This window comes from Ictidomys tridecemlineatus, chromosome 1 (assembly GCF_052094955.1).
Source record: "Ictidomys tridecemlineatus isolate mIctTri1 chromosome 1, mIctTri1.hap1, whole genome shotgun sequence".
In the NCBI taxonomy this organism is placed as follows: Eukaryota; Metazoa; Chordata; class Mammalia; order Rodentia; family Sciuridae; genus Ictidomys; species Ictidomys tridecemlineatus.
Window position 1 is genome coordinate 190,855,211 of NC_135477.1, and position 27,205 is coordinate 190,882,415.

The following is a 27,205-nucleotide window of genomic DNA, read 5'->3' on the forward strand; positions in this document are numbered from 1 at the left end:
GCTTCATTTTTCTTGCTAGGTATTGTTTTGGGTATTCTGAGTCTCTTGTTTATCTCTTTCTGTGGGCTCTGGAAGGGAGAGCATTTCTTTGGGCTCTGGAAGGGAGTTGCATTGAAATTTTATTGCACTTTTGGTAGTATGGTAATTTTGACGATATTAATTCTGCCTATCCAAGAACATGGGAAGTCTTTCCATTCCTAGAACCTTCCTCAATTTATTTCTTGAGTGTTCTGTAATTTTCATTGTAGAGGTCTATTTTTTGTTAGATTGTTTCCCAAGTGTTTTTTTAATGCTGTTTTGAATAGGATAATTTTCCTAATTTCTCGTTTACTTCATCTTTTAGTGGAGTTTAGAAACAAAGTTGATTTATGAATGTTACTTTTGTATCCTGAAATTTGATGAATTCATTTGTGTTCTAGAAGCTTTCTAGTGAGTATTTTTTTTTTGAGGGGATCTTCTTAATATAGAATCACGTTTTCTTCAAACAGTGCTCGTTTTAGCCCTTCCTTTCCTATTCATATCCCTTTAATTACATTCCTTTGCCAAATTGCTCTGGCAAGAGATAAAAGGACCTGATTTGTTCAGCTCTCTATTTATCATTCAGTTGTGAATTTGGTCTTCTGGTGTTTTATTCACTTATGATCTGATAGATTGCAGAGTATTATCTCTACATTTTGTATTTGCTAAGAGTTGCATTGTGTACTAATAGAAGTCGTGAAAGTGGGTATCCCTGTCTCATTGCAATTTTTAGAAGAAATTCTGTCGTTGTTCTCCCTTCATAATTATGTTGTCCTTGGGTGTGTCATGTATAGCTTTTACAATGTTGAGGTATGATCCCTTCGTTCCTATTTTTTCTAGTGTTTAAAGCATGAAAAGATGGGGTTTTATGCAAAAAATAGATGCTGCATCTATTTTGATAATCAAGTGTTCTCATCTCTGTATCTATTTGTGTGATGAATTACATTTATTGATTTCCATTTGTTGAATCAGTGTTGCATTCCTGGGATGAAACCCACTTGGTCATGTGCACTATTTTTTAAAATATATTTTTGTATGAGATTTAGCAGTATTTTATTGAGGATTTTTGCATCTATGTTCATCAAGGATATTAGTCTGAATTTTTCCTTTCTTGATGTATCTTTGTCTGGACTTAGTATCAGTGTGAGATAGGCTTCATTTAATGAATTTGAAGAATTCCCTCGTTTTCAATTTCATGAAATAATTTAAAGGTTTGGTAGAAATTGGCTGAGCATCCATCTGGCCCTAGGCTTTTTTTTGTTGGTAGAGTCTTGATGACTTTTTTATTCTCATTATTTGAAATTAATCTCTTTAAATTTTCTATATACTTCTGGTTAAATTTGGGTAGCTCATGTCTCCTGGAATTTATTGATGTCTTTTAGATTTTCTACCTTATTGGAGTATAGATTTTGAAAAAATAGCCTCAATTTATGCTCTGTGCTGATATTTCCATTTTCACCATAGGTTTTGGTACTTTTCATTTTTCTCTGATAGCTTGGTTAATTTTTATATATTTTGTTCATTTAAAAATTTTTGATTCATTTCTTTTTCAGTTTTTACATCTTGATTTTATCAATTTCATCTTTGATTTTTTTTTTATTTGCTTATTTTAGTGTTTTTCTCTAGGTCTTTAAGATATAATGTTAGATTATTTTACTCAGTAACTTTCTATTCTTTTAATGTATGGGCTCAATGCTATAAACATTTCTCTTAGAACTACCTTCATAGTGTCCCAAAGGTTTTTATATATTGTATCACTCTTCTCATTTACATTTAATTTTATTTAAACTCTGATTTGTTCATCTATCTGTTCATTATTCAATAGTGAATTTAGTCTCCTAGTGTTAGTTTTTTTTTTTTAATTTTCATCTTGTAGATTTCTAGTTTTATTCCATTATGGTCTGACAGAGTTTAAGGTATTAGCTCTATTTTTGGTATTTGTGAAATGTTGCTTTATGTACTAAAATATGGTCTATTTTGGTAAATGTTCCCTGTGCAGCTAAGAAGAAAATGTATTCAGTCATTGACGAGTAAAATATTCTATGCATTTCTGTTAAGTCTAAATTATTTATTGTAATTTTAATTTTATATTTATCTCTTGTTGGTATGATCTTTCTAGTGATGAGAGACACATCTTAAAGTTCCCAATATTATTGTGTTGTGATATGTTTGATTCTCTATATTGAGAAGGAGCTCTTTGATTACTTAGATGCTTCATAGTTTGGAGCATATATATTTACCACTATTATTTCTTTCTGTTGTATTACTCTACTAAGCAGTATGAAAATGGAATTTTTAATCTGTTCTGATGAACTTTTGCTCAAAGTCCATTATATCAGATATTAAAATAGATAACCTTGTTTATAAGATCCATGTGAATGATATGTTTTTCTCATCCTTTCACAGTTAGTCTGTGTATATATTTGTCTAAGAGGTGAGTCTTTTGGAGACAGGCTATTGTTGGGTTCTTTTTTTTCCAAATCAATCTGCCAGTGTATTTGTGTTGATGACTTGAGTCCATTAACATTCAGTGTTATTATTGAGAGATGATTTATGCTTCCTGTTATTTTGGTTCATTTCTAGTTATCAAGTTGAAATAGATTCTACTTTGATTAACTACTCTTTTAGTTTTAGTTTCTGTATGTTTTTATTTGCATATTTTATTTTTTCTTTTTTTTTTTTCAAGAGCTAAGTTACTTTTATTGTATCAATTCAGAGGCATTTAATGTCTGTTTCTTAAGATACACATAACAGTATTCTGGGAAGTGGTGGCAACTGACAATACTACTTATGTAAAAGAATTATGAAAATAACAGCTTGCTACCAGTTCAGGCTTCTGAAAAATTTGCACAGGCAGGAAAATATTTGGCATAGCTCTTTAAACATATTTTTAAAATGGAAAATGTGGAGGGGGAGAAACCCTTTATTGTGAGAGTTTAACCATTTTACTTTTTGTGCATTAGAATTACCTTTCTATGACAGAATTCACTTTCAAATATTTTAAGTGCTCTTATTTATTTGACAAAATTAAAAGTTGACAATTTCATTTTAGACTACATATTCTCAGAAAATTTATCTTCTGTGAAATCTAAGTATGGAAAACACTAGAACATGTTTAGAGACATGTTGCTGAGTTACAGTGAATGGGTTTACAAAAAAAAAAACCCAACATTTCATGACCACAAACACAGACAAGAATATATAAACTTTTGGTAAGGAGGACTTTCTCCAAGTCTTGGGACCAACCTTAGAAAAAATAATTGATTAGTCTTGACAGTGAAGCCCTTAAGGGTATTGAATAAAAGTCATAGGGAAAAAAAAAAAGAGCAATGTTGTATTTTTCCTTCACTGATAAATAGGAAGAGGAAAGAACAATAATTTTGGACTTCTTAGAAACTACAGACTAGATTTCTAACTAAAATTTTCTATTAATCACAAGAAAGTTAAGATCAGGCAGTACAGCCTTTTGACATTACATGTAATTCAAAATCCAAGTACCATGTTAGTGAAGTGCCAGATACATATAAATGCTCAATAATTATTAGATTTATTACTGGAAGAATTAAATGCCTGACTCCTGGCACCTCTACATATAAAAAAGAAAACAGTGAACTGAATGGATTGTACCTTTAATAAACAGACACACGCCTATAATCCTAACTACTTGGGAGGCTGAGGCAGAAGGATCACAAGTCTGAAGCCAGCCTCAATAACACAACAAGGTAGTAAGCAACTTAGTGAAACCTTTCTCAAAATAAAAATGAAAAGGACTGGGGATGTAGCTCAACGGTAAAGCACCCCTAAGTTCAATTCCCAATACCAAAAAGAAAAGAAAAAGCCTAACTTAAGCAGCTATTATTATAAGAACTGTACTGTACATGCTGGTACTGCCTGTAATCCTGGCAGATTGGGAAGCTAAGGCGAGAGGATCGCTAGTTCAAAGCCAGCCTCGGCAATTTAGTGAGACCCTGTCTCTAAATAAAATACAAAAAAGGGCTGGGGATATGGCTCAGTGTATGTTAAAAAGAAAATATTTGTAAATATTTTGAAGATTGTTCATTAAATTTATTTTGAAAATATTTTAATGTTTTGTTTTAATGATTTATACTATTAAGAGAAAAATGTTTGAACTACTTAACATTTTAATCTGAATTAAGATATGCTTTTATTTCTAACTGACCTCAAATTGCAGCAGCAGGTACATTTAGATATTAAATGTTCTTGCCACCCTACCCCCAGCTGTCACTAGCTCAGACACACAATACATACACACACAACGTGCCTTTTGTAAAGTAAACAAATCTTTTATAATGTAAATAACTATTCCTCATTGGAACTTTTTATATCCAGTTTACTTCTTTTTTGAAATTGGGGTATTTATATTAATGAAACAACAATTTCTATAAAGCAAAAAAGCTTATCTCTGTAACCTTAAGTAATTCTTGATGGTAATATTTTTCTTAATTCACCTAAAAAATCAGAGTGTGAAGGCCAAAGGAAGATAAAATCATTTCAAAGGATCAAAACAAAGCAATATAAAAAATATTTAACAGTGTAGTGAAATTTTAAAGTACAGATTCTGTTGAATTATTAATCATCAAAAGAAACAGTTTGGACACATTGCCAAAATTTTAATTTCTAAATTAATTAAAACCAGAAGTATGGATTTTATTGCCGAAATATACATTAATTCCTTGAAGTCAGAATGAGGCTTGACAGATAACTTCTACATAAATGACTTTGAATATACTAAATATCAAATATAGACAGTAGTGTAGCAAGAAAATAAATTGGCAGAAATAATTATTCAGCCAGTGGTAATAATTAAAACCACCATTTCAAAGATTTTCTATACACAAAGAATGAGAAAATGTTGTTGGAAGATTTTACAGCACACAATTGACAATCCTAAATCATTACTATTACACTTCTTTCTTCTTCAGTATGAGTGGACCCACATTATCTCCTGTCAATTCATTATGTTTATTGTGGGAACCATCACAGGCAGGAAACGTCTTTGAACGCCAACACCTACAATAAGCTGCTTTAGTAAGACACAAATCTTCAATGTTTATTTCATTCACCACTTTAGGGTTTTCCTTTTGTATTTTAAGATTTATCAAGCTATCCTTCTGTTGTTTTTTCTTCGGGAAGAATGGACGGACTGCAAGGTAGCCAAGTAGTGCAAGTGCACCAAGGAAAGGCAATAACCGAAGCCATTCTGAAACTGTGAGCCGGGCGAAACCGGTAATGCTCTCTGGGACTGGGAGCCGCTTAAGATAAGCCGGGAGCTGCACCTTCACAATGCGGGCCACGCTCTCAAGTACCATCCTGGCCAGCGGCATCAGCTCCTCTCCGAGCCCCCTCCGCACTCCGGCTGGGCTGCCGCGCCTGCCTGTTTTTTCTTAATAAAATATTTATTGAGTGTGTTTTATAATGCCAGCTTTCTAGTTGTGATTTTTTTAACTTTTGTTTATTATGGATGTTATTATCTCATATTAAAATCTGATATAATTTAGTATTCTATGCAGAATCCGTTTTCTTTCAGAGCTTAGTATATATTATTTCAAGACCTCCTAGCTTTTAGGGTCTTTGAAAAATCAGCTGAGATCTGGATCGGTTTGTCTCTGAAAATGACTAATCATTTTTCACTATCAGGTTTTAAAATTCTATTATAAGTAAAATTCTATACTTATTCTGTATGTTAGGCATTTTCATACTATTGTGGCTAGGAGTGTTGTAATTCTATATATTTGGAGTTGTATATACCTCCTGTGTTTAATTTTTCATTTCATCCTTAAGATTTTGGAAATTTTCAGTTATTTCATTGAAAAGATTGTTCATTTTTTGTTTTGAAATTCAATACCTTCATCTATCACAGTGTATCTTAAATTTGGCCTTTTCTTATTATCCCATATATATATTTTTTTTCAATTCTGTTCATGGTCTGGTAACATCTTTTCTCCATGATGAACTTTATTTTCAAGATTATGCACTACTTCTTTATTACCTGAATATTTGTTCTTTAAGTCATCTAGTGTATTGGTGATGCTTTGCATTGCATTTTTAATTTGGTTTATTGATTTCTGAATTTTGAAAATTCCTGATTGATTTTTCTTTAGAACTTCTATTTCCTTATTGATTTTTTACTCCTTGTGTCTTCTCTGTGATTTTACTTTTTACATTATCTTTTATCTCATAGATCAGTTGAAATATAAACTTTCAAAATTCCTTCTCTGATATTTTCTTCACTGTGGTTTTTGTGGAATCTGCTTTTGAGTCATTCTGGTTTGTTTGGCATGCTTTGTTCCCTTGCTTGTTCATATTGTTTGTGTGTCTATTCATGTGTCAAAATGGATCTCTAACAACAGAACTTCTATTCTGTGCATTTCTAGTGATCCTGTAGATAAATTGTGGCTCACAGATTGCGGGAGGCGGGGAGCCAAGTAATTGCAACCCAACTGTGTATAAAAAAATAGAACTAAATTGCATACTTAATTTTTATTTTCACACAAAGTTAGTTGGCACAATAAACAGAAATGTATCAACTTATATCAGTAACGACAGTAAGTAATCATGAGTTATATCTTTCATAAAATAAAAGAATAGGTGTTTTCTATAGCTTCAATTGTATTAATTGTTGCTTTAGCATTAGTGGTGGTGTGTGGAGTTTTATAAACCAAGAGTTCTGGGAGAAATTAAAAATAGAGTTCACTATGAAGAAAAAAGCAATGGTGATAGAAAAGGATTAGCAGTTTCAAGATATGAGTAGGGCAGAAGCAAAGTGATATACGATGTATTGTTTATGAGGAAGAAGGAAAAACAAGTAAAAGAAATAAAGAGTAAAGTGAGAATAATGGAATTTGACTGTTTGTAAGAGAAAAGAAATAGAAACAAAAGAAATAAAAGGTTTGAAACAGAACACAAACGCAATCCAAAATAGGCTAATTGAAAACTTTAACCCTTAACAACAGAGTAAGGAAAAATAACTATGTTTTAGAATAGTACAAATGAGAAAGCATAAACAAATATGTACAAGTGTATGAATGTCCTTCATGTATCTATCACTACACATACAAAAACTAAAAAGAAAAACAAAAAGGATTGTTACTGAGAGTATGTGCTTTCTGTCTCTTCCAAAGTGTCTTTCCATCTCTCAGTTTCCATTCTCCATGGGATGGTATGGGGAGCTGTGAAAGGTGCTGTCAGCTCCACCCCCAGGGAATAGGTCATGCTAGGTTCTACAATATGTTCTCAGGGGAGGCAGTGAGGTCCTGTCTTTGCCCCAGATGTTTCACTTCATGGGGAGTTACTGGGCATAAATAAATCGGTGCACACCTAGGACTCTACTTTACTCTTCTCCTCAGGGCTACATTCATGGGACAGGGATGCCAGTCCTTTACCAGTTCTGTTTTTTCAGGGTACTGTTCTTTCTTACCTCCTTAGGTCTGCCCTCAAGCACCAAGGTCCATCACTCCTGCTCATTGAGATTTTGAAGTAACTGCCACTGGTCTTGGGCACAGCTGTGTCAAGGGAGGAGAGGAGGACAGGCTCTCTTTGGCCTCTCTGACTAGTGTTACCCCCAGGAGAAATAATGTCCATGCCAGAAATTCTCCTGATTTGCTAGGCTCAGTTTATGTCTTGTGGATGGTGTCTGCCAGATTTATATATCGGACTGAGCCCCAACACATGGATATAAATTCCCAGTCTGAGTTGGTGCCATTGCAGTGCACATGTTTAAATATGTCTCCAGCTTCAACTCTGTGTACATTCCAGGCAGAATGGTGGTGACTTTCCTGCCACAGTTTAATGAGTAGAATAGCTTGACCCTGTGGTCCCACATTCTGCATTTCAAGACTGTCTGCTGCACTTTTCATATATATAATTAGTTTTAGGTAGACACAGTATCTTTATTTTATTTTACATGGATTGAAACCAATGCCTCATGCATGCTAGGCAAACACTCTACCACTGAGCCACAACCCTAGCCCCTTGTCTGCATCACTTTTCAGTCTTTTTTTTGTCCTAATGCACTGATTTCCCCCAATCACATCAGATCCTAAGCTCCAGCTCTGTTTCTCATCTTTGTCTGATATACCCCAAATTCCCCAGTTTTCAAGGTCTCTGTCCAATATTGAGAATCAGTGGCATGCTTTTATCTCCCGCCTCACAGAGAAGCAGTTTTCTCACTCTCTGAGTCCCATATGGTGGAGCTGTGAGAAAATCCACTTCCTGCTAATTCACCATCATGTCTCCCCTTGTTTGACACTTATATATTTATGCTACTTTATTTGACAATGATAAGGTTTTCTTTCATTTTTACAACTTTTAATAAGGATTTTGATTATGGGACCAATGATTTACTTTTAAGTATCAAACTTTTATAATTCCTGTTGTTTCTTCCTTGCATTTGATAAGTACAAAGTGGGAAACATAGGAGTTGTTAATGCATTCATTACTTACCTGTCATAAATACAATTAATATGAATTCTAAAAATTTCTCCGAGTATGGGTTTGGAGGAACATTTTATAACAAAACATCAGAGTCATAAATTTATATATTTTATATTTCTGTTTTGATTAATTATATATTTTACTGTTTTATTTAATAGTGAAAGAAAGTCCTAAAGATGACTCATTAAGAAGGTATGAATTTATAGATTCTAAATAAAAAATGTCTATTAACTAAGTGGAGAGTTAAGGTAGAAGGATTTGTTGAGTATTGAAGGATTTGTTGAGTACTCTAGTGTGGGATAGACACCACATTCAGTTAACACTTGTTTCCTAAAGGTATCTTATAAGCACTTTGAAAGTATCTGTGCTATTATAATCTGTTAATTACGAATAAAGAGCTGTTATTCATAGAGGTTGACTTTTTGTCCCATATTTGTGTAATTAATAAGTTTCAGGCCTGTGTTTAGACTGTAGTCTTACCTGGCTGACTACTCCATTGTGTTGTTCCACTGTAAAGGTTGATACCAAGTGGGACCTATACAGGAAAAAATCAATTTTACAATTTATTTCAATGTGTCTGACAAATGTATTCTAAATAACATATATATTCACATTTTAACTTTCATATTGTGTATCATCAATTTAGAAAGTCAAAGGCAGTTGTGTGTTAATTCTGATTTATATTTTACCTGATAAGCCAGGTTGTAGTTCAAGATTTTGTCCTGATATTGACAGTTCCACTAGTAATCAGGATTTTTTCTTAATGTATCAAAAGCTTTTATGGAAAATCTCACAGAGCTATGGCCTCATGGTTTCTAATAAACAAGAAGATCAGGCAAGTGTTGTAGAGAAATTATTTTACTGAAAGTTATGAATAACATTATTTAGACAATGTTGTATTACTTATATTAATCCTTAGAGGACATTCTAATTTCTCTACCTCCTGATTTTCCAGTTAGTTTCTCTTCAATTACTACCCCTAACAATTTTATGAAGACTTTTACTTTTATGTTTTTTTCCTTTTTTATGACTATAACCTTTTATTTAATTTCTATTTGTATTTTCTGTTTTGTTCTCTTTTGAGTTTCTGCTTTATTTTGTCAATTGAATATTTTTTTCTTTTGACAGATCAAAAGTTTAGAAATTTCAGAATTTTAAGGAATTTTAGAAACCTTCTAGTCTTTCAGCATGTGTTCTACATGCCAGCCAAATGATAGTTTTGAGGATGTACCTGGAACTTAAATATATTAAAGGGAGTTTTCTGGGTACAAACAATGACAACAATGAGATTTAAACTCCAGTTTCTTAATTCTGAGCTCAGTACATTTTCTGGTTATCATTTTTAAGGTGATTTTTTTTAAATAATAGATTGAAGATTGACTATAGGAACCCAACTAAAGAGGACAAGACTAGAATTTTTAAGTGAACACAGTGGTAGAGGATCAAAATTTAACTAGTGAAGGAAAGGGCTATAAAAGTATTCACCCAGAGTAACAACACTGTGTTGGGTAGGAATAAGCATTTTAAAAAAGAGACCAAAATCTTAGGGTTTATGATTAGTTTGATGAGCACAAAACAGGAATGAAGGACACAGAATATTAAAAGCTCTCTATAAAGGCATATTAATACAAAATTTAGAGGAAGTCTTAATAGCTTGTATTTTGCCTGTTTTCATCTCTGCGATGCAAGAATGGATTAGAGACTAGTGAAACAGACTGTGGAAATTGTTAGAATACATGAATCTGTGGCACAAAACAGGTTTTCATTCACCTTCACTTTCTTTCCCAATTGCTGTTGTCCTTAAAATGTACATGTAGTGCTGGGCAAAGGAGTGATTGGCAGGGAAAGTTATTATAAAGCTTCAGTTGAGTAGTTGGAAAGGTATTCAGACAGGCCAATGATTGAGACTCCATTTAGTTTAACCTTGTGTCAGAAATCTGAATATTCAAGGGATGTAGATTTCAAGTTTAGAGACTGCCACTGAGTTTTGCAGATGAGTGACTGGGAAATGGATTCCCAGAGGAAGGAGGGTATTTACATAATTGCTAGGGAAACAGAGGTACAAATACCAAGACTCTGCTTTTCTGGCAGTCTTTTCCCCTGGGTGTCTGAGTGCTTGTAAAGGTTTTAAAGGGCTTGCTAGTTTATGAGGACCTGAATAAAGTGAGACCTATACAGGAAAAATCAATTTTATAATTTATTTCAATGTTTCTGACAAAGGTATTCTAAATAACATATATTCACTTTTTAACTTTCAATAATTTTTAAAGTTCCAGAGAACTCTGTGCATTATTTATGGGTAGAGGGAATAAATAGTGTATTATTATTGGTGATTTCTATGCTGAAGAACAATATTGCTTAGTATTTGACTCCCGGATATTCACGAGAGAGAACTGTGCCTCTTGTTATCTTGTCTTGTGTTTCCAGAGGTTTGTTTCAGTTCAAGTGAAAAAAAAAAAAAGTCAGCCATTAATTGGGTTTTTAAATTCAGCCTTCAAGTCAGGCAATTTGCAAGAAAAAATTATTATCTGTTTCTGCTCATGTACTGGATATTGCTCTGAATTGGAACTAAGAGTGCCTTAATATCTATATTGAATATTTTATAGATTCACAGCAGTAGAGTCAGAAAGAGGTGAACACAAGCTATTTTTTTTGATTGGAGGTCATATTTTAAGTAATCAATCAAGAAACACCATTTAATAAGTTATACCTTAAATTAAACAGAGTTTATTTTAAAAATAAAACTATTCACCATTTTTGTTATACATTTTTGCTTTAAAGATCTATCAAAAAATCACACTCAGATGATTCCTTGTTTGCAATGGTTCAGGACAGCTATGAAGCTCCTATTAAGGTAAAGTGATTTTTTTGTAAAAAACCTCATGTTCTTGCTCTGAATTTTGTGTTTTAAGATGTTAATGCTGAAAATTTAGCTATATTTTTTCTTATATTTTATATGAATATTTGCTAAGAATCCATTTTAAAGAATTATTTAATTTTTTAATTTAATTATTTGATTAAATTATTTAATTATTTGATTTTTTAAAAAAAAATGCTTTTTGTATCACTGTTCTCTCAAGTACTTGGGGATCATGGGGGCTGGAAGTAACAATGGGCTGTGAAATGCATAGTGAAAGAAAAATTGCATTAGAAACAGCTTTCTAACTGTAGAGGAAACATAATATTTATTCAAGGATTTTTTGTATCAGTTTTCATTACTGTGGTTTTTAAATCATTCTTACATGACTTACAATACTCATGCCTAAATTAATTTTTACAAAATTGTGGAATTTCCCTGGTGCCTTTAGTTTGGAATATATAATATACATTGCACATAACTTTTCTTTTTTTACTTGGACCCTTGATATTTTGGTATCATAGCATTTGAGGAGACCTATATTCTCTATTTCTTTCCGTGGCTCCATGTTTATACTAAAGTAATATTGGGAATTATGGCAACCCAGAAATCTAGAATCTGTATCTTAATACTTGTATTAAAATGGCTTGCATATCCATACTTTGAGTCTTTCCACTAAAAGTGACAGTAATTAAAAAAAAAACTCTAAGTAAATAGCAGAAAGATTAGAAGAACAGAAGGAAGTACTAGGTCCTGAATTAGAACAAATTATATTCTTTGCTTTTATAATTATATTCTAGTATATAACTTCTATTTTGACGTATAACTGAAAAGAACCAATAAAAATTCTAAAGAAATTTGAGGTAATGAAATTTTCTAAAAATTTACTCTTCATCTAATCAAAGAATAAATGGTGTGTGCAAAGTAATAACCAGTTCTAGAAGCAGAAACACTCAATAATTGTATGGTAATACTTTAGTTTCAGAATTGTTGTTTTTCCATTATAGTTTCTTAAAATATATAGATTCTATGTCAAATTTTGAAATTTCAAATTTTAGATGTTTCTGTATTTACTTACTTTAATGTTTATTGTAAAACACTACTATTTTTATGATCTATTCCAGGTTAGGAAATATATTTGCAAATATCCTGAAGAAGCTAAAATAAGGTTAAATGTAAACGATATCTTTTGTTTTTGAAATTACTTTAATTTTATTTCAGTTATGAAGAGCTAATGGATAAAATTTATTATTCATCTATTTTTATGTTGAACATTTCCACCTCTAGTTTTCCATGTGAGAGAAATATATGATATTTGTTTCCTGAGTCTGGCTTATATTATTTAACATTATGCTTCCCTGTTTTATTCATTTTCCTAAAATTAACTTAGTTTTGTTGTTCTCTATGCATAGAAATCTTCCTTGTTTATATATACCACATTTTCTTTATCCATTCTTTTATTAACTAGCATCTAGCCTGATTCTATGACTTGCCTATTATTAATAGTGTCATGGCAAGATGGGCATATGTATATTTCTAAAATAAGCTGACTTTAATATTTTCTGGTAAGTACTGAGTAGTATATTTGAATAATAAAGTAGTTCTATGTTCAGTTTTTGAGTAGCCTTCATATGAATTTCCATAGTGATATAGTAATTTATGTTCCTGCCATTCACATGTAAGAGATTTTTCTCCTCATCTTCCCAGTATTATTTGCCTTCTTGATGATTGCTTTTTTGAATGGTGGAAAATAGGAGCTTGATGTTGTTCTGATTTGCATATTCCCAATTGATAAAGATGTTATGGTTTTTATTTTTTCCCCTGAAGTGTTGGCCATTGTATCTCTTATTTTGAGAACTAGCTGTGCATTTGCTCATTTATTGAAAAGGTTTTTGTTTTTCTGGTAGGAAGATATTTGCATTAATATTTTTAGGATATTAATCCTCTGTCAGAAGAATAGCTGGCAAAGCTTTTCTCCATTTCTGGAGGCTCCCATTTCTTACTGTTTTGTGTTTCACTTACTATGCAGGAATTTTTCAGTTTGATGCACCCTCTCTTTTTTTTATTGGTTGTTCACAACATTACAAAGCTCTTGACATATCATATTTCATACATTAGAATCAAGTGGGTTATGAACTCCCATTTTTACCCCAAATACAGATTGCAGAATCACATCAGTTACACATTCACACTGTTACATACTGCCATATTAGTGACTGTTGTATTCTGCTACCTTTCCTATCCTCTACTATCCCCCCTCCCCTCCCCTCCCATCTTCTCTCTCTACCCCATCCACTGTAATTCATTTCCCTCCTTGTTTATTATCCCATTCCCCTCACAACCTCTTGTATGTAATTTTGTATAACAATGAGGATCTCTGATGCACCCTCTCTTATCCATTGTTGCTCTTATTTTCTGAGCTGTAGGGGGCTCTATTCAGGAAGTTATTGCCTACATACTGAAGTGTTTTCCATATATTTTCTTTTAGTATTTGTAAACCTTCTAGTCTGGTACATATGTCTTTAGTCCTTTCTGAATAAACTCTTGTACAGTGTTAGAAAATAGGCATCTAGGTTTCTTCTTTTACATATAGATATCTAATTTTTCCAACACTATTTCTAAAATGTTGTTTGTCTTTTCTCCAAAATATGTTTTTGGTGTCTTTGCCTAGTATCACATGACTGTACCCCTGGGTTTGCTCTCTGACTTCTTTTCTATCCATTGGTCTATGGGTCTTTCTTTACACCAGGACCATGTTTTTTATTACTATGGCTCTGTTTTATTTTGAAATTGGGCATTGTGGTTTATCCATTGTTTCTCTTATGATCAGTATCACTTTGTCCTAGTATTTTTTGTTTGTTTTTCTTCCATACAAATTTAGAAGTAGTTATTTTCCCCCCATTTCTGCAAACAGTATCATTTGAATTTGAATGGGAATACATGGAATCTATAATTCATTTATGGTACTATGCCCATTTTCACAATATTAATTCTGCTTCTCTATGAACATAGCAGATCTTTTTACTTCCTATTGTTTTCTTATTTTTTTCTTCAATGTGTAATTTTTCTTGAAGAGGTCATTCACTTTCTTGTTTAGGGTTATTCCTAGCTATTTTTAAAGTTATTTGAATGAGCTATTACTCTTGCTTTATTCTCTCTAGGTTTGCTATGGTATATAGACAAACAGTTTATTTTTATATGTTTATTTTGTATCCTGTTACTCTGATGAATTCATTCATCAAAGTAGAATTTTCATAATATATTATTTATGTTCTTCTAAGAATAGGACTAAATCATCTGCATATAGAAATAATTTAACATTTTAACTTTCCTATTTGAATCCCTTTTATTTCTTTCTCTTTTTCTAAATTTTTTTTTTAAAGAGAGAGTGATAGAGGGAGAGAGAGAGAGAATTTTTTAAATATTTATTTTTTAGTTATTGGCGGACACAACATCGTTGTTGGTATGTGGTGCTGAGGATCGAACCCGGGCCGCACGCACGCCCGACGAGCGCGCTACCGCTTGAGCCACATCCCCAGCCCCACTTTTTCTAAAATTTTAAGTACTGTGATTAGTGAGATTGGCAGCAATGAACATCCTTGTGTATTTCCTGATTTTAGAGAAAATATTCTTCTTCATTTTACTATTGGCTTTGGATTTGGTATACTTGGTCTTTATTTTAATAAAATTCTCCTGTTTCTAATCTCTCAGGGCTTTGTCATGAGGGCCATTGAATTTGTCAAAGGCTTTTCCTGCTGCTTCTTAAAAGATCATGTAATTTTGTCTTGATTCTATATGTGATGTATTAGTTTTATTGATTTGCATGTATTGAATCATCCTGGATCAAAATCAGCTTTTATGGATTTTTTTTTTGTATGTGACTAGAGTCTCATACCAGGAGCATGGTACGAAGGAACCACATCCCCAGCACCTTTTATTGTTCACTTTGATAACAGGTCTCACTAAATTTCCCAGGCTGGCTTTGAAATTACCGTGTTCCTCAAACAACCTGATGCTTTTCTGAGAGTATAGACCTACAGCACTATGCCTGATATGTATGTTATTTTGTAATGTGTTGTTGAATGTGGTTTGCAAAGATTTTATGAGAATTTTTATACTATGTTCCTCAAGGATATTGATATCTAGTTTTTTCTTGTTCTGTCCAATCTTCACTTTTCCACTCAGGAAATTGCTTTGGAAGCATCTTTCCTTTGCTCTTAAATGTAATGGGGGATTAATATCAGTTCTTCTTTAAATATCTGATAAAATTTAGCCATGTATTCACCTCTGAACCTCTGATCCATAAGGCTTTTTATTATTGCTTCAACCTAATTGCTTGTTATTGAGCTACGGTTTTCTCTATCTATTTGATTCAACATTTTATGACATATTTCATTAATATCACTTAGATTTATTTATCTTTCGATTTTATTCTTTAAAATAGTCTAAATTTTTTCCCATTCATTGAATAAGTTCTCTAGTAGTCTCTAGAGATCTTCTGGATTTCAGTGGTATCTGTTTTAATATTTCACTTTTTGTTTCTAGCTTTATTCATCTGTATCTCCTTTTTTCTTTTAGTTCCCTTGGCCAAGGGTTTATCAAGTTTATTTACCATTTTAAAAACAAACTATTTGTTCCATTATTACTATGTTTTTTTTTAAAAAAAATTATCTTTTATAATTTTGGCTCTGACTTTAATGAATTCTTTTCTTGTATTGGTTTTAGAATTCATTTACTGAGGTTTTTCTTAGACCTTGGGATGCATTATGAGGTTTTTAAATTGAAATATCTTAGATTTTCAAATGGAGGTAGCCCTTAGTATAAACTGTCCTCGTACAACTGCTTTTGGTGGATTAGTGGAGAGATATAATGAACCCATTATTTTATATATATATATATATATATATATATATTCCACAACCCTAGCCCTCGTGTTGATAGTTCTCTATTGTCATTCTATCCTGGTTTTATAGAGTTAGTAGACAAATGAATATAATATTTGGCTGATTTGCAGAGTATATATAACACTGTGATATAAAATATTTCAATTTTTAATGTGTACTTCTCTAGTTTTTCATCTAATTTATTTCAAATCTGGAAAATTAGGTGTCTCCTTAGAATACTGATTAGGCAATCTTCATATAATTCATTAGTTGTTTAATTTTACCAGACGACTCTCTCTCAGATTCTTCCTCAGAATAATGTTGGTCATTCATTTGGTGATGCACATCAAAGAGAAAAAGATGGTATAAATGGACATACAGAAGGTAAGAACCACTCATTATAAAATCATTGGATATAATGCATGTTTAAAACATGAGCACTAGTATGATTTAATAGTGGAAGAAATGAAAATAATAAATAGTATGGGAGTTGAAATAGTGTATCTTATCAAGTTGCAACCACAGGGTAAGTTGGAGTGGTCCTAGAGGAGCTGAGTTATTAAGTCCAGACCTGCTGAAATTAGAGAAAAGTTGGGACATAAGAAAGGGGAGAGAAGAATTCGGAAATGAAGAATGAGAAAAGACTATAGACAACAACAACCAAAAGAAAAAAGAAAGAAAGAAAAAGAAAAAATAAGCAGATGCACATTGATGATGGCCTGATGAAACATTCCTTGGAAAGATTATGACTTCTAATACATCTATAAATTAGAGTACAAAATAGGGAGAATTTTAAATAGGTGAAATAAATGGCCAGGCACATGGTGCATGCCTCTATTCCCAGTGGCTCTGGAGGCTGAAGACGGAGAAATAATTTTTATTTTAAAGCCAGCTCAGTAACTGAATGAGGCCCTCAGATATTCAGCAAAACCTTTTCTCTAAATAAAATATAAAAAGGGATGTGGATGTTGCTCAGTAGTTAGACACCCATGGGTTCAATCCCCAGTACCAATAACAAAATAACAAAGCAAAAAGAAACATCAAATAGGCATGTTAATTTAGAGGAATTGGTAGAAGATTAAGCATGCCTAAGAACTCTAAATTTTATTGAATCATATGTTGGGGACCTTGTACAAAATGTATGTTCTGACTCAGCAGGTCTTTGGTTCTACCTCCTGAATACATTCAAAGATGCTTCCAATGCTCCTTGATTCTCAGACTACATTCTGATTTGCAAGAGCAGTTGAATGAATTGCCCTTTAGAAAATCTAAATTAAGAGCCATTGTGTCTTAGTTCATGGCATAACTATATTAAATTAGAGAATAAATCTTGCTTTGTTTTTGATTATGTCTGTTGGCAAAGGGGAAGAACAAATGGATGAAACATAGAAATTGTATTTTTTAAAATATTTTTTGTAGTTGTACACAATAACTCTATTTATTTATTTATTTATTTGTTTATTTATTTATTTATTTATTTATTTATTTTTATGTGGTGCTGAGGATCGAACCCAGAGCCTTGCACATGCAAGGCAAACACTCTACCGCTGAGCCATAACCCAAGCCCCCAAATTGTATTTTTTTAAAGATTTTTTGAGTTGTAAATTGACACAATACCTTTATATTATTTATTTTATATAGTGCTGAGGATTCAACCCAGTACTTCACATGTGTTAGACAAGCGCCCTAAGACTGAGCCAAAACCCAGCTCCTAGAAATTGTATTTTTAAGATACAGTTACTGCATTGGGAAGAAAAAGTAGTGGGAATAATCTAAACAACAACAACCAAAAAAGAATCAAGACTAGAGGTCTAGAGATAGCTTTTGAAAATCAAAGGGAGGGGGTAGTGAGGAGGGAATAAAATTAGGTAGGTAATTTTGAAGGTAATAATAAAGAGACTGAGGTAATGCATTTCAGCTGGTTTCACTATATTTGCCTTCAAACAAAAGTGAGAATTACTAGTCCAGAGATGGTTTTAAGCAGGGGAAACTGTTAGAATTGGGGCAACCAGACACTTTAATTCCTTTGCTGCATAACCACCAAGTATAGGGATGTATTGATATCAGTATTTGAGATCAGAAACATAGCATTTAAGAAATATGGGGCATTTAAAAAGACAGTTTTTTTCTTTAATGAAACCATGGCTTTAGGCATGCTAGGAATGCACTCAATTACTCTGCCAAGTCCTTTTCTCTAAATAGCTAGTATTCTGATATGACAGATATTTTATGAAAATCTTTGAAAGTCTAAGAAGTTATATCAAACAAGTCTCATTTTGTAAACAGCAGACTCTTTAGGTTAATTTGTTGAATACCAAAGCTGTTATTTTTTGTATATATGCTAATGAATTTGAAATATAAAAGGTTTTTCATGTCTGATAATTCTTCTGCATTTCAGTTCACTTTTCCCCTTTGGATTACCATATATTAATATTTTATGATTATTAAAATTATTTATTAGATACAGTTCCTATGTCTTCTCAAATGAATGAATCAAGAAACTTTCAGTGGGTCAGACCAGAGGATATATTAAAAGAAGATACACCACTGTCCTCCATGGGTATGGAAAAATGATTATTTTAATAAGTGTATACCAAAGCTGATCATTTCTCAGAACTTTCCTCAATGCAAATGAATTATACTTTCCACTTGATGGTTATCACAACTTTGGACTTACTATATTGTAGGACAAATGGAGGAACAGGATACATACCTGTAATAAAGTTAATGAAATGATTGTGATAGGCTACATTAAACATACCTGCTGTTAAATTATTTTCTTTATTTTATATATTTATGCCCCAAAGTTTCTCCTTTGCTCCTCTGATTAGATATCCCCATTCCCTCAATCAATTCGCACCTTTACTTGGCATGTGTGCATTCCCTATTATATTTGTGGTAATCGGAAATGTAATCTCACTTTTGAAAACTTAACTCTATGCTTGATTAAACTAATATTGGATGTTTTTCTTCAATATATTTGAATCATGCTGCTGTACTCAACAAAAACCAGCAAACACAGAAGTCCAAATGTTAAAATATTATTTATCAAAGCTAACCCTTGGAACTTGACTCCATGTCAATTCAGCAGGAAGGTGTGGGTGATTTTGTCATATTCATGTTTTGTGAATTGTGTATCCCCTTTGCTTTTCAGTATTCCAGAATTTCACACATCCTGTTGTGCAGGTAATTATAAACTTCTATGTTTGTCTTGAATTATTAACCGTGTATAGTATAAAATGTACAACACATATTTAATATCTACTTTCCAAACCCATACAGCCTATCTTAGACAGGAGGTATTTTCTTCAAAAGAATACAGTGGGGACAACAGAAGAAAGGATATGCAAATCAGGTAAAAAATATATATACATATACATACATACACACATACATACACATTCCAGTGTCTATATTGGCATACAAGTTTAAAATTGTATCTTTAAAGTCACAACAAAATGATTTCTAAAAAAATCTTTATCTCAGACATTTTTAAAATTAAATTTCCCGGAATTCTTATACCTGTTAGGTGAATTATGAGGCTCTATTTTCCTCCAAAATTTTATAAAAACTTATTGCATAGCTGCCAATAATTTCCAAATCTTGGGAGATGAACATAAAAATATGTGTCTGAACCCAGAGATTAAGTATAGTGTGTGAAACAAGACCCAATCAAAATTTAATTTCAATTCTAATATAATACCCACTTTATTGAACAATTACATTGTACTTTATGCAGCTGTGGATTCTATGTCCTTCATCAGTTGTGATTATCTCTGTATTAAACCATACGTATTATTGTGTATTCTTTATATTATTCATTTTCTGTAAAACTAATAGAGTATTTTTAGGAAATTACTCTTTTATGATTTTTATTGACCCAGAGTTGTAAATTCAAAACTACTTACACAAACCACTTTATATATTCCCTCTTCATGCTTTTCTTTCTTTTTTGGTTTGCTTTTGTTTTAGTTTACTTTTCAATGGTGGGGACTGAACACAGATACTTTGGCATGCTAAGCAGTGGCTCTGCCACAAAGCTTTTTCTCTTATTCATTGGAAGGCTGGGTAAATCCAAGATTCAGGAAACTGACCCCCAAGCACTAAAATGAGTCCCTTAACATACAAAAATGAGAAATTCAAATATTACATGCTAAACCCGAAGAACTTAAACAGTTGGTGTGTTTTATTCTACATGCCATTTGAAACCTTGTGTAACAGTACAGAGCCTCTTATTCCAGAGACCCAGCTTTGTCCTTTATTACTTAATGGAACTTCATTCTACACTGGTCCCAGAAAATGATATATCCTCTATTTTTCATGGAACATTTTTTCCATTCTGGCCTACTTCCCTCTATTTGGCATTCCTGCCACCTTCTTATTCATTTCTGCTCATGCATATGCTCTCCACACTCATCCTATTGTCAGCATTTGGAGCCATCTAGCTACAACGAAAATGTGACTATGAACCTCTCTAGAAGATAAAAGGCCAGCTTTTAAAATTACCCAGAAATCTTTCATGCGTTCAGCCTAACACTTTATCCTTTCCCTTAATTTTACTGTCATCTTGATGGCTCCTCACCAATCCCTATATTTTCAGACAAATACTGACCCATTTAATGCTTCACTCTGTATCTAGCTGCGGCCTTTTAAGCTTTCCCCATTTTCTGCCTCTTACTGGTAACCTCATTCCTTTAGTCTCTGCTGAATCCTAGCTCTAGGAAAGCCATTATTCCTGGCACCTTTTTACTCTATTCTCATAGGGAACATAATAATTCTCGGTTCAAATAAACTGTTGATGCTAAGGTGATATAAAAGAGGTCTTCTCAAGTTCAGGAGCCAAAGGGCTAGACAGGGGAAGGAGTAATTTACAAGTCAACTGGTAGCTATCCAGTTGAACAGTGGCTGAAATGCTGAGACACCTCAAGGGGGTAAAAAGCAGTTTATGACAAGGAGATTGATAATCATGCAGGACTGAACAGACTAAGTCTTACAGAAGAACACATTTGTTTAGAGTAATGTAGGAAAATATTGCATATGCAAGATGTTCATTGATAACAGTAGAGTCTAAGTCACTGTGGAAATGACTATTGATGAATAGTTGTTTTTAAAAGTTACTGTTATGGGGAAGAGAATACCAAATTGTGTGTATCCCCACATTTCTTTAGTGTTCTTAAAATTTAATTCTGGCAAATTTTCATTCATCTTGAGTGGATATACCTTTGAGATATTCTGGTTTCTTAAACCTGGTGATACATAGTGTCTCCTCAGGTAGACTATTGAAGTTTTATACCACTAAAAACATTCCCTGAAAAAAAATTCTCTGCTGGGTACAGTGGATCACCTCTAAACACAGCTCTTGGGAGACTGAGACAAGAGAATGGCAGTCTCAGGCCAAAACAAACACTTTAGAGAGACCCAGTTTCCAAAAATAAACAAATATACAACTCTGGCAGAGCTCTTGCCAATGTTGCAATGTTTTAGGTTTAAATCACTGAGTACACACAAGTATACCCCACCAATAAACAGTTAAAGAGGTAATAGCACCTAAAATTCAAGCTTATTATTACTTTTTATTTTTGGCAGACTATCATTCTCTCTAAATGTTCTAAGTTGTTTACGTAAATCTACATACATTTTTCAGCTGAACCACTTTGGTTCTCATCATCTGAAGAAGAGGAGGAAGGTCTTGATGACACCAAAAATAAGCAGCCACAGGTGTGTTCACTCAGATATATTTTTTAAAACTTCTGATTTCTTACTGTATTCCTTGTTTTAAGAAAGTCAATATGGACAAATTTGATTATCTTTCATAACAGTGGTTTGAAATCTAAAGATAATAATTTAATATTGAAACCTAATAGAATTTACCTGGTTATGAATCTGAAAATAGCATTAAAATTCAGGATAACATATAGATAAATATTATCCTTGTGATTCAGGCAGATTTTTTTTCTGAATATTATTTGGGTTTCTGTTTTTTTAACCCCTGAAAATGATGAAGAAGTTAAAATTAGTGGTTTTGCTAATAACCATTTTAATTGATGAACATATATAGTGGTGATGGTCATTGAGTACATTTATGGTAAAAGATGGTCCTTCCCAGTGGCTCAGTTTGTTACATTATAAACATGGAAAATCACACCCATCTCAGGTGCTCTGTGGGTATCACAGGCAGAGTGAGTGAAAAGACACACATACATGCAGATCCTAATCAAACAGTAATTTCAGACCAGTTTTTCTCATACACTCAAATGTGCATAGCTCACACACCCAGCCCATGGATGCCTGGTGAAATCCTTGAATTCATTTACTATTCTAAAAGCCAAAATTCTGGGTTTCGTTTGGTCTGAGGCTCTCTACGGTGCCTCTCCAGGTTTTCTTTTTTCCATAGCTGCTCTTTTTTTATCCAGAATGCATACAGGAGCCAATATGACTCAAGCTCTGAAAAATAGTCAGGAAGTGCTGTACATTTTTGTGCTGCCATTTTTCTTCATTGGTGTACTTTTTAGTTCTCTCTCAGAGGAACATGTTGTTTACTCTACCCAGATCCTGTGTGTTGCTTTCTAACAGTACCATAGAAACATTTCTTCACCCTACTTTGTCATTTTATTAAACTGAATTTTCTCTCTGTGAAACACTTACTATAAGCTCTTTAGATCCTGTGAGACTCTGATGACCAAAATGAGGCAAGTCCAATAAAGTCTTATTCCTGCTCCACATCACATAATTCCAAATCTCTTTATCACACTGAGTCTCATAAGTCTGTAATTTAAAACATGTAATGCAACATAATATTAATTATATTTCTCAATAATGTTTAATTAAGTATTTAATGCATTCTCATCTTGTGGGGTTGTGATATATGGTTGTTTAAACTCTTAGAATACATGCATTTATGTTATTAAATTTTCAGGGAATACCTTTTCTATGATATCCATCCTGCTTTACCAAATCAGGAGCCATTGGAAGACAAGAGTTCAGCTTCATCTTAAGTACAAATTCTAGGTTTCCCTGTGGAAAATATGACTGTACTTATCTACATTTTAGTTAGCTGCTTTCAAGACCAAAATTTGGGTGATGTCTAAAAGAGTGATAGTGAAGTTTTCATGTAGCTCATTGGGGTCCTTTATTTTGCAGGTATTTTCTGAGGGTGGTCCACACATGTGCATTTCTCACTCATCTGGAGAGAAACATTATATACCAAAAGAGAAAGCAGATGGACATGTCCATGGTAAGAACTACATACTCTACACAGTTCTTTGGACAGAATATTGATTTCTAACATGAGTGCTAATTTATTCTAATACTTGGAGAAATGAACCTAGTAAACAGGTAATAATGAAAAAGCAAGAAAGATAATGAGTTGTCTCTCTTAAGACCAAAGTCCAGCAGCAGGTTATAGTGGGAGTGTCCCTCTTAGTTTCTATACAAGACAGGCATAGATCATAGGGGAGTTGGAAATTGTGAAGTAGAGAGGATAAGGGTGAATACACATTGAGAAAGGCAGAGAGAGTGAGTGCAGCGAGTAAATGAAGGAAAAAGAAGTCATGAAGGCTGATAAATTTCAGTCATGTACCAGAATAAAAAGACCACCTGTTCAAAATGTGGAAGGAAAGTGAGAGTTTCCAGTTGTGCAAATGACTCAAGGTGAGAATATTTTTTCTCACCACTCATTTCTGAGTTGTCATTAGAAAGCAATTGACATGTGAAGAACTGATCATGAAGAAAGGAAGGTTTTTTTCTGTTTAAGTGAAATGTTCATAAATCCATGTGTCTGGTCATAAATTTATGTAAAACAATATTGTAATTAAAACAAATAAAAAATAAAAATACCTATATCATAGACATTCTTGCCAATACCTGGGATGAAGCACAGATGGCAGACACAGAAGTATGGGAAGTGGAAAAATGTGCAAATTGTTATGGACTGACACCTAAATTCATAGGTTTTTAAAATATTCTTTGGACAATTTGGAAAGGAGAAGGGAGAATAGACACTGAGAAAAGCAGAGAGAATACAGTGAGTAAATGAAGGAGAAAGGACTTCTTCTCATCGTTCAGGTTTGGGAACATCATTGGGTGGAAAACTGGCTGTATTACTGTAAGGCATTTGAAGGCAGGGAAATGAGAAGCAGACTAAGTGCAGACCCAGACTCTCAGACTCTAATAGATCATCTGTGGCGATCCCTATTCAAAATGTATACTCTGACTTAACCTGGCCTGCACATCTATGTTTTCTTTCATGTAAGGTGATTCCAATGATAACTATCTGCCGGCCACCATGTAAAGAGGCCAGGAGAGGATTTCCTTTTAGCAAAACTAAATGCAGAGCCACTGGAACATCAAATATAATAAAGTTATTGCATACATCTAGTTTTTATTCTGATCTTGTCTCTTGGCAAGTGATAAGAACTCAAAGTATAGAATTTATATTTCTTAGGTCTAATCCTTAAGTTGGGAATTAAGAAAGAGTGGTGGACTTGGGTTGTAGCTCAGTGGTAGAGTGCTTGCCTTGCATGCCTGAGGCACTGGGTTTATCCTCAGCAACACATATAAATAAATAAATAGATAGATAGAGAGATAGATAGGCACTGGGTTTATCCTCAGCAACACATATAAATAAATAAATAGATAGATAGATAGATAGATAGATAGATAGATAGATAAATAAATAAATAAATAAAATGAAGACATTGTGTCCATCCTCAACTAAAAAAAAAAGTAAAGAAAAAGAAAGAGTGGGGATAATTCATTGACAAAATGGAAAATATAAAGAATCAAGACCAGAGATCAAGATGTTGCATTTGAAAAGTGCCTGGGAAGGAGAAATGTGGAAGAAACAAAATAAGTTAGCTGGGTAATCTTGGAGGGAATGAAGGGGAAACTGAGAGCTTGCAATTCAGGGGCTATCAGTATATCTATCTTTCACAATATGTGAGAGACTGTAACTTGTCCATCATTTGAATCATGAGGGGCTTGTAAGTTGGGGAAAAATTCCAGCCATGACCATCTTTTCTCCATACCTCTCAGACATACTGCTTGCTGTGGTTTAAATTGAGTCATTCTGAGGAGCAAAATTACATTTCAGAATCATTAGTGATTTTTAATGACAGCTCTACTCTTTCTCTTCTTTTCTCTCTTCCTTCCTTCCTTCCTTCCTTCCTTCCTTCCTTCCTTCCTTCCTTCCTTCCTTCCTTCCTTCCTTCCTTCCCTCCCTCCCTCCCTCTCTCCTTCCTTCCTTCCTTCCTTCCTTCCTTCCTTCCTTACTCACTTCCTTCCTTCCTTCTCCCTTACCTCCCTCTCTTTTTTCCTTACATAATTACTTTCTGTATTTCTTTCCTATTTGCCTGAAAATAAAATTTTGATCATGGGCATTCTAGAAATTCACTTCATTACTGAGCTACATCCTCATCCTTCAAAAGCTAATTATAATTATATATATAATTATATATTATATAGGCCTGGCCTTTTTTGAATACACTTAAAACACTGGCAAGTCACACCAAACCAAATTCATTTGCAAACAGAACTCTTTATACAGTTTACTCTTTGAATACCCAAAATCTTTGTCATATATGAGTGTGTTTGTGTGTGTAATAATATATTATTGTTATCAGATAAAGCTGTGCTCTTCCATTTCAACTTTCCCTTTAAATTTTTATGTCTCAAAAGTTTAAACCAATTAACCCTTATTTCTTAGATGTAGAAACTATCTGTTCTCACACAAGGGGATCATGAAAATCTAATCTGTTTAAACCAGAGAATACAGGAATAGAGGATGCACAAGAGGAACCAGCATCCCACCTGAATATAAGAAACAAATAATAGATGTCATAGCTTTCAGTGTCAAAATATGTATATCAACTGACTCCTTCAGATATCTTTGTTGAGAAATGAACCTAACATTTCCCTGGGATCTGAACACAGCTTTGGCCTTACTAAGCAAAAATGAAAGGACAAAGGCAGTAAAAATATACATACTTAAAATTATAAAGATTAAATCTTTTCAATAGTATTTCAGTAAGATAGGTTCTATGGCTTGTTTTTGTTTTGACTTCACCTTTGCCATTGATGCTCTTAGGGACCTTCTTTGCTTCTCCACTAGAGGATTGTTGGATTCTCCATCAATCTGTATCTCTGCATTGGTATATGTTTCCTTGTCTGTTTTATTTATGGTCCTTGGACAAATAATCTCAGGTTTGTGAAATGAACAGCATGTTTCACAAAACCTATTCACAAAATTCCTTTAGTCACATGATTGTTGTCAGCCAAACCAGCCAGCACAGAAACCCAGGAGATAGCATAATTTTTAGCACAGCTGAACCATGGACCTCAGATGTATGTGGAGGCATCTGTAATGTATGAGTTGTTTTGTCCTCTTCAACTTTGCTTGATTATATACCCCTTTTGTTTTTCAGCCTCTAGGGATTCATCTGATTTCAGAAAGGTAATGAAATTTCTATATTTATTCTAAATTATTAACTTTGTAGTCAATGAAAAATACACTCTTTATGTACTATCTTCTTTCTAAGCGCACCGATCCCATCACAATAAAAAAGGCGCTTCCACGGAAAGGATTAGGCAAGGTGAAAGAAAAGACAGTCGAATTGGGTAAGTTTTACATTACAACACTCCAGGGAACACAATGTTAAAACACTTGAAATGCTACCAGTGTTCTCACATGTAAGGTGGTTTTCCCAAAGAGGTGGGAGGATTTTCCTCACAATGTCATCAGTAGTCATAGAAAATGATCTCTCCTCTGTTTCTGGGAATATCCCCTCAATTCTGAGTTGTTTCCCCTACATATCATACTATTACATTCTCCCTATTTCCAGCCTTTGGAGTGAACTAGCTACCATGCAAATGTCACCATAAGCATCTCTTTAGAATGTGAAAGGTCAACCTTCTGAAATTTCTTAGAAATATTTCCTGATATAAGCCAAGCCTCATTCTGTATCTTTATACCTTTCTTCTGCCTCAACTGTCCTCT

General features: G+C 33.2%; 1 protein-coding gene and 1 pseudogene across 2 annotated transcripts in view; one reads left to right on the top strand and one right to left on the bottom strand.

Moving 5' to 3' along the window:
- Nucleotides 1–4,628: 4,628 nt before the first annotated feature.
- Nucleotides 4,629–5,403, bottom strand: LOC144366718 (CDGSH iron-sulfur domain-containing protein 2 pseudogene; annotated as a pseudogene).
- A 5,829-nt stretch (nt 5,404–11,232) lies between these two features.
- LOC144364860 (ankyrin repeat domain-containing protein 26-like) overlaps nt 11,233–27,205 on the top strand; it is a 40,051-nt gene continuing 24,078 nt past the window's right edge. For both annotated transcript variants that reach the window (XM_078014845.1, XM_078014848.1), the window contains exons 1-9: nt 11,233–11,326; nt 16,515–16,596; nt 18,674–18,772; nt 19,367–19,398; nt 19,495–19,567; nt 21,857–21,930; nt 23,353–23,446; nt 26,634–26,662; nt 26,748–26,826. In XM_078014845.1, coding sequence (XP_077870971.1) covers nt 11,294–11,326; nt 16,515–16,596; nt 18,674–18,772; nt 19,367–19,398; nt 19,495–19,567; nt 21,857–21,930; nt 23,353–23,446; nt 26,634–26,662; nt 26,748–26,826 — 595 coding nt within the window. In that variant the 5' untranslated portion in view covers nt 11,233–11,293. The remainder of the gene's footprint in view (nt 11,327–16,514; nt 16,597–18,673; nt 18,773–19,366; nt 19,399–19,494; nt 19,568–21,856; nt 21,931–23,352; nt 23,447–26,633; nt 26,663–26,747; nt 26,827–27,205) is intronic.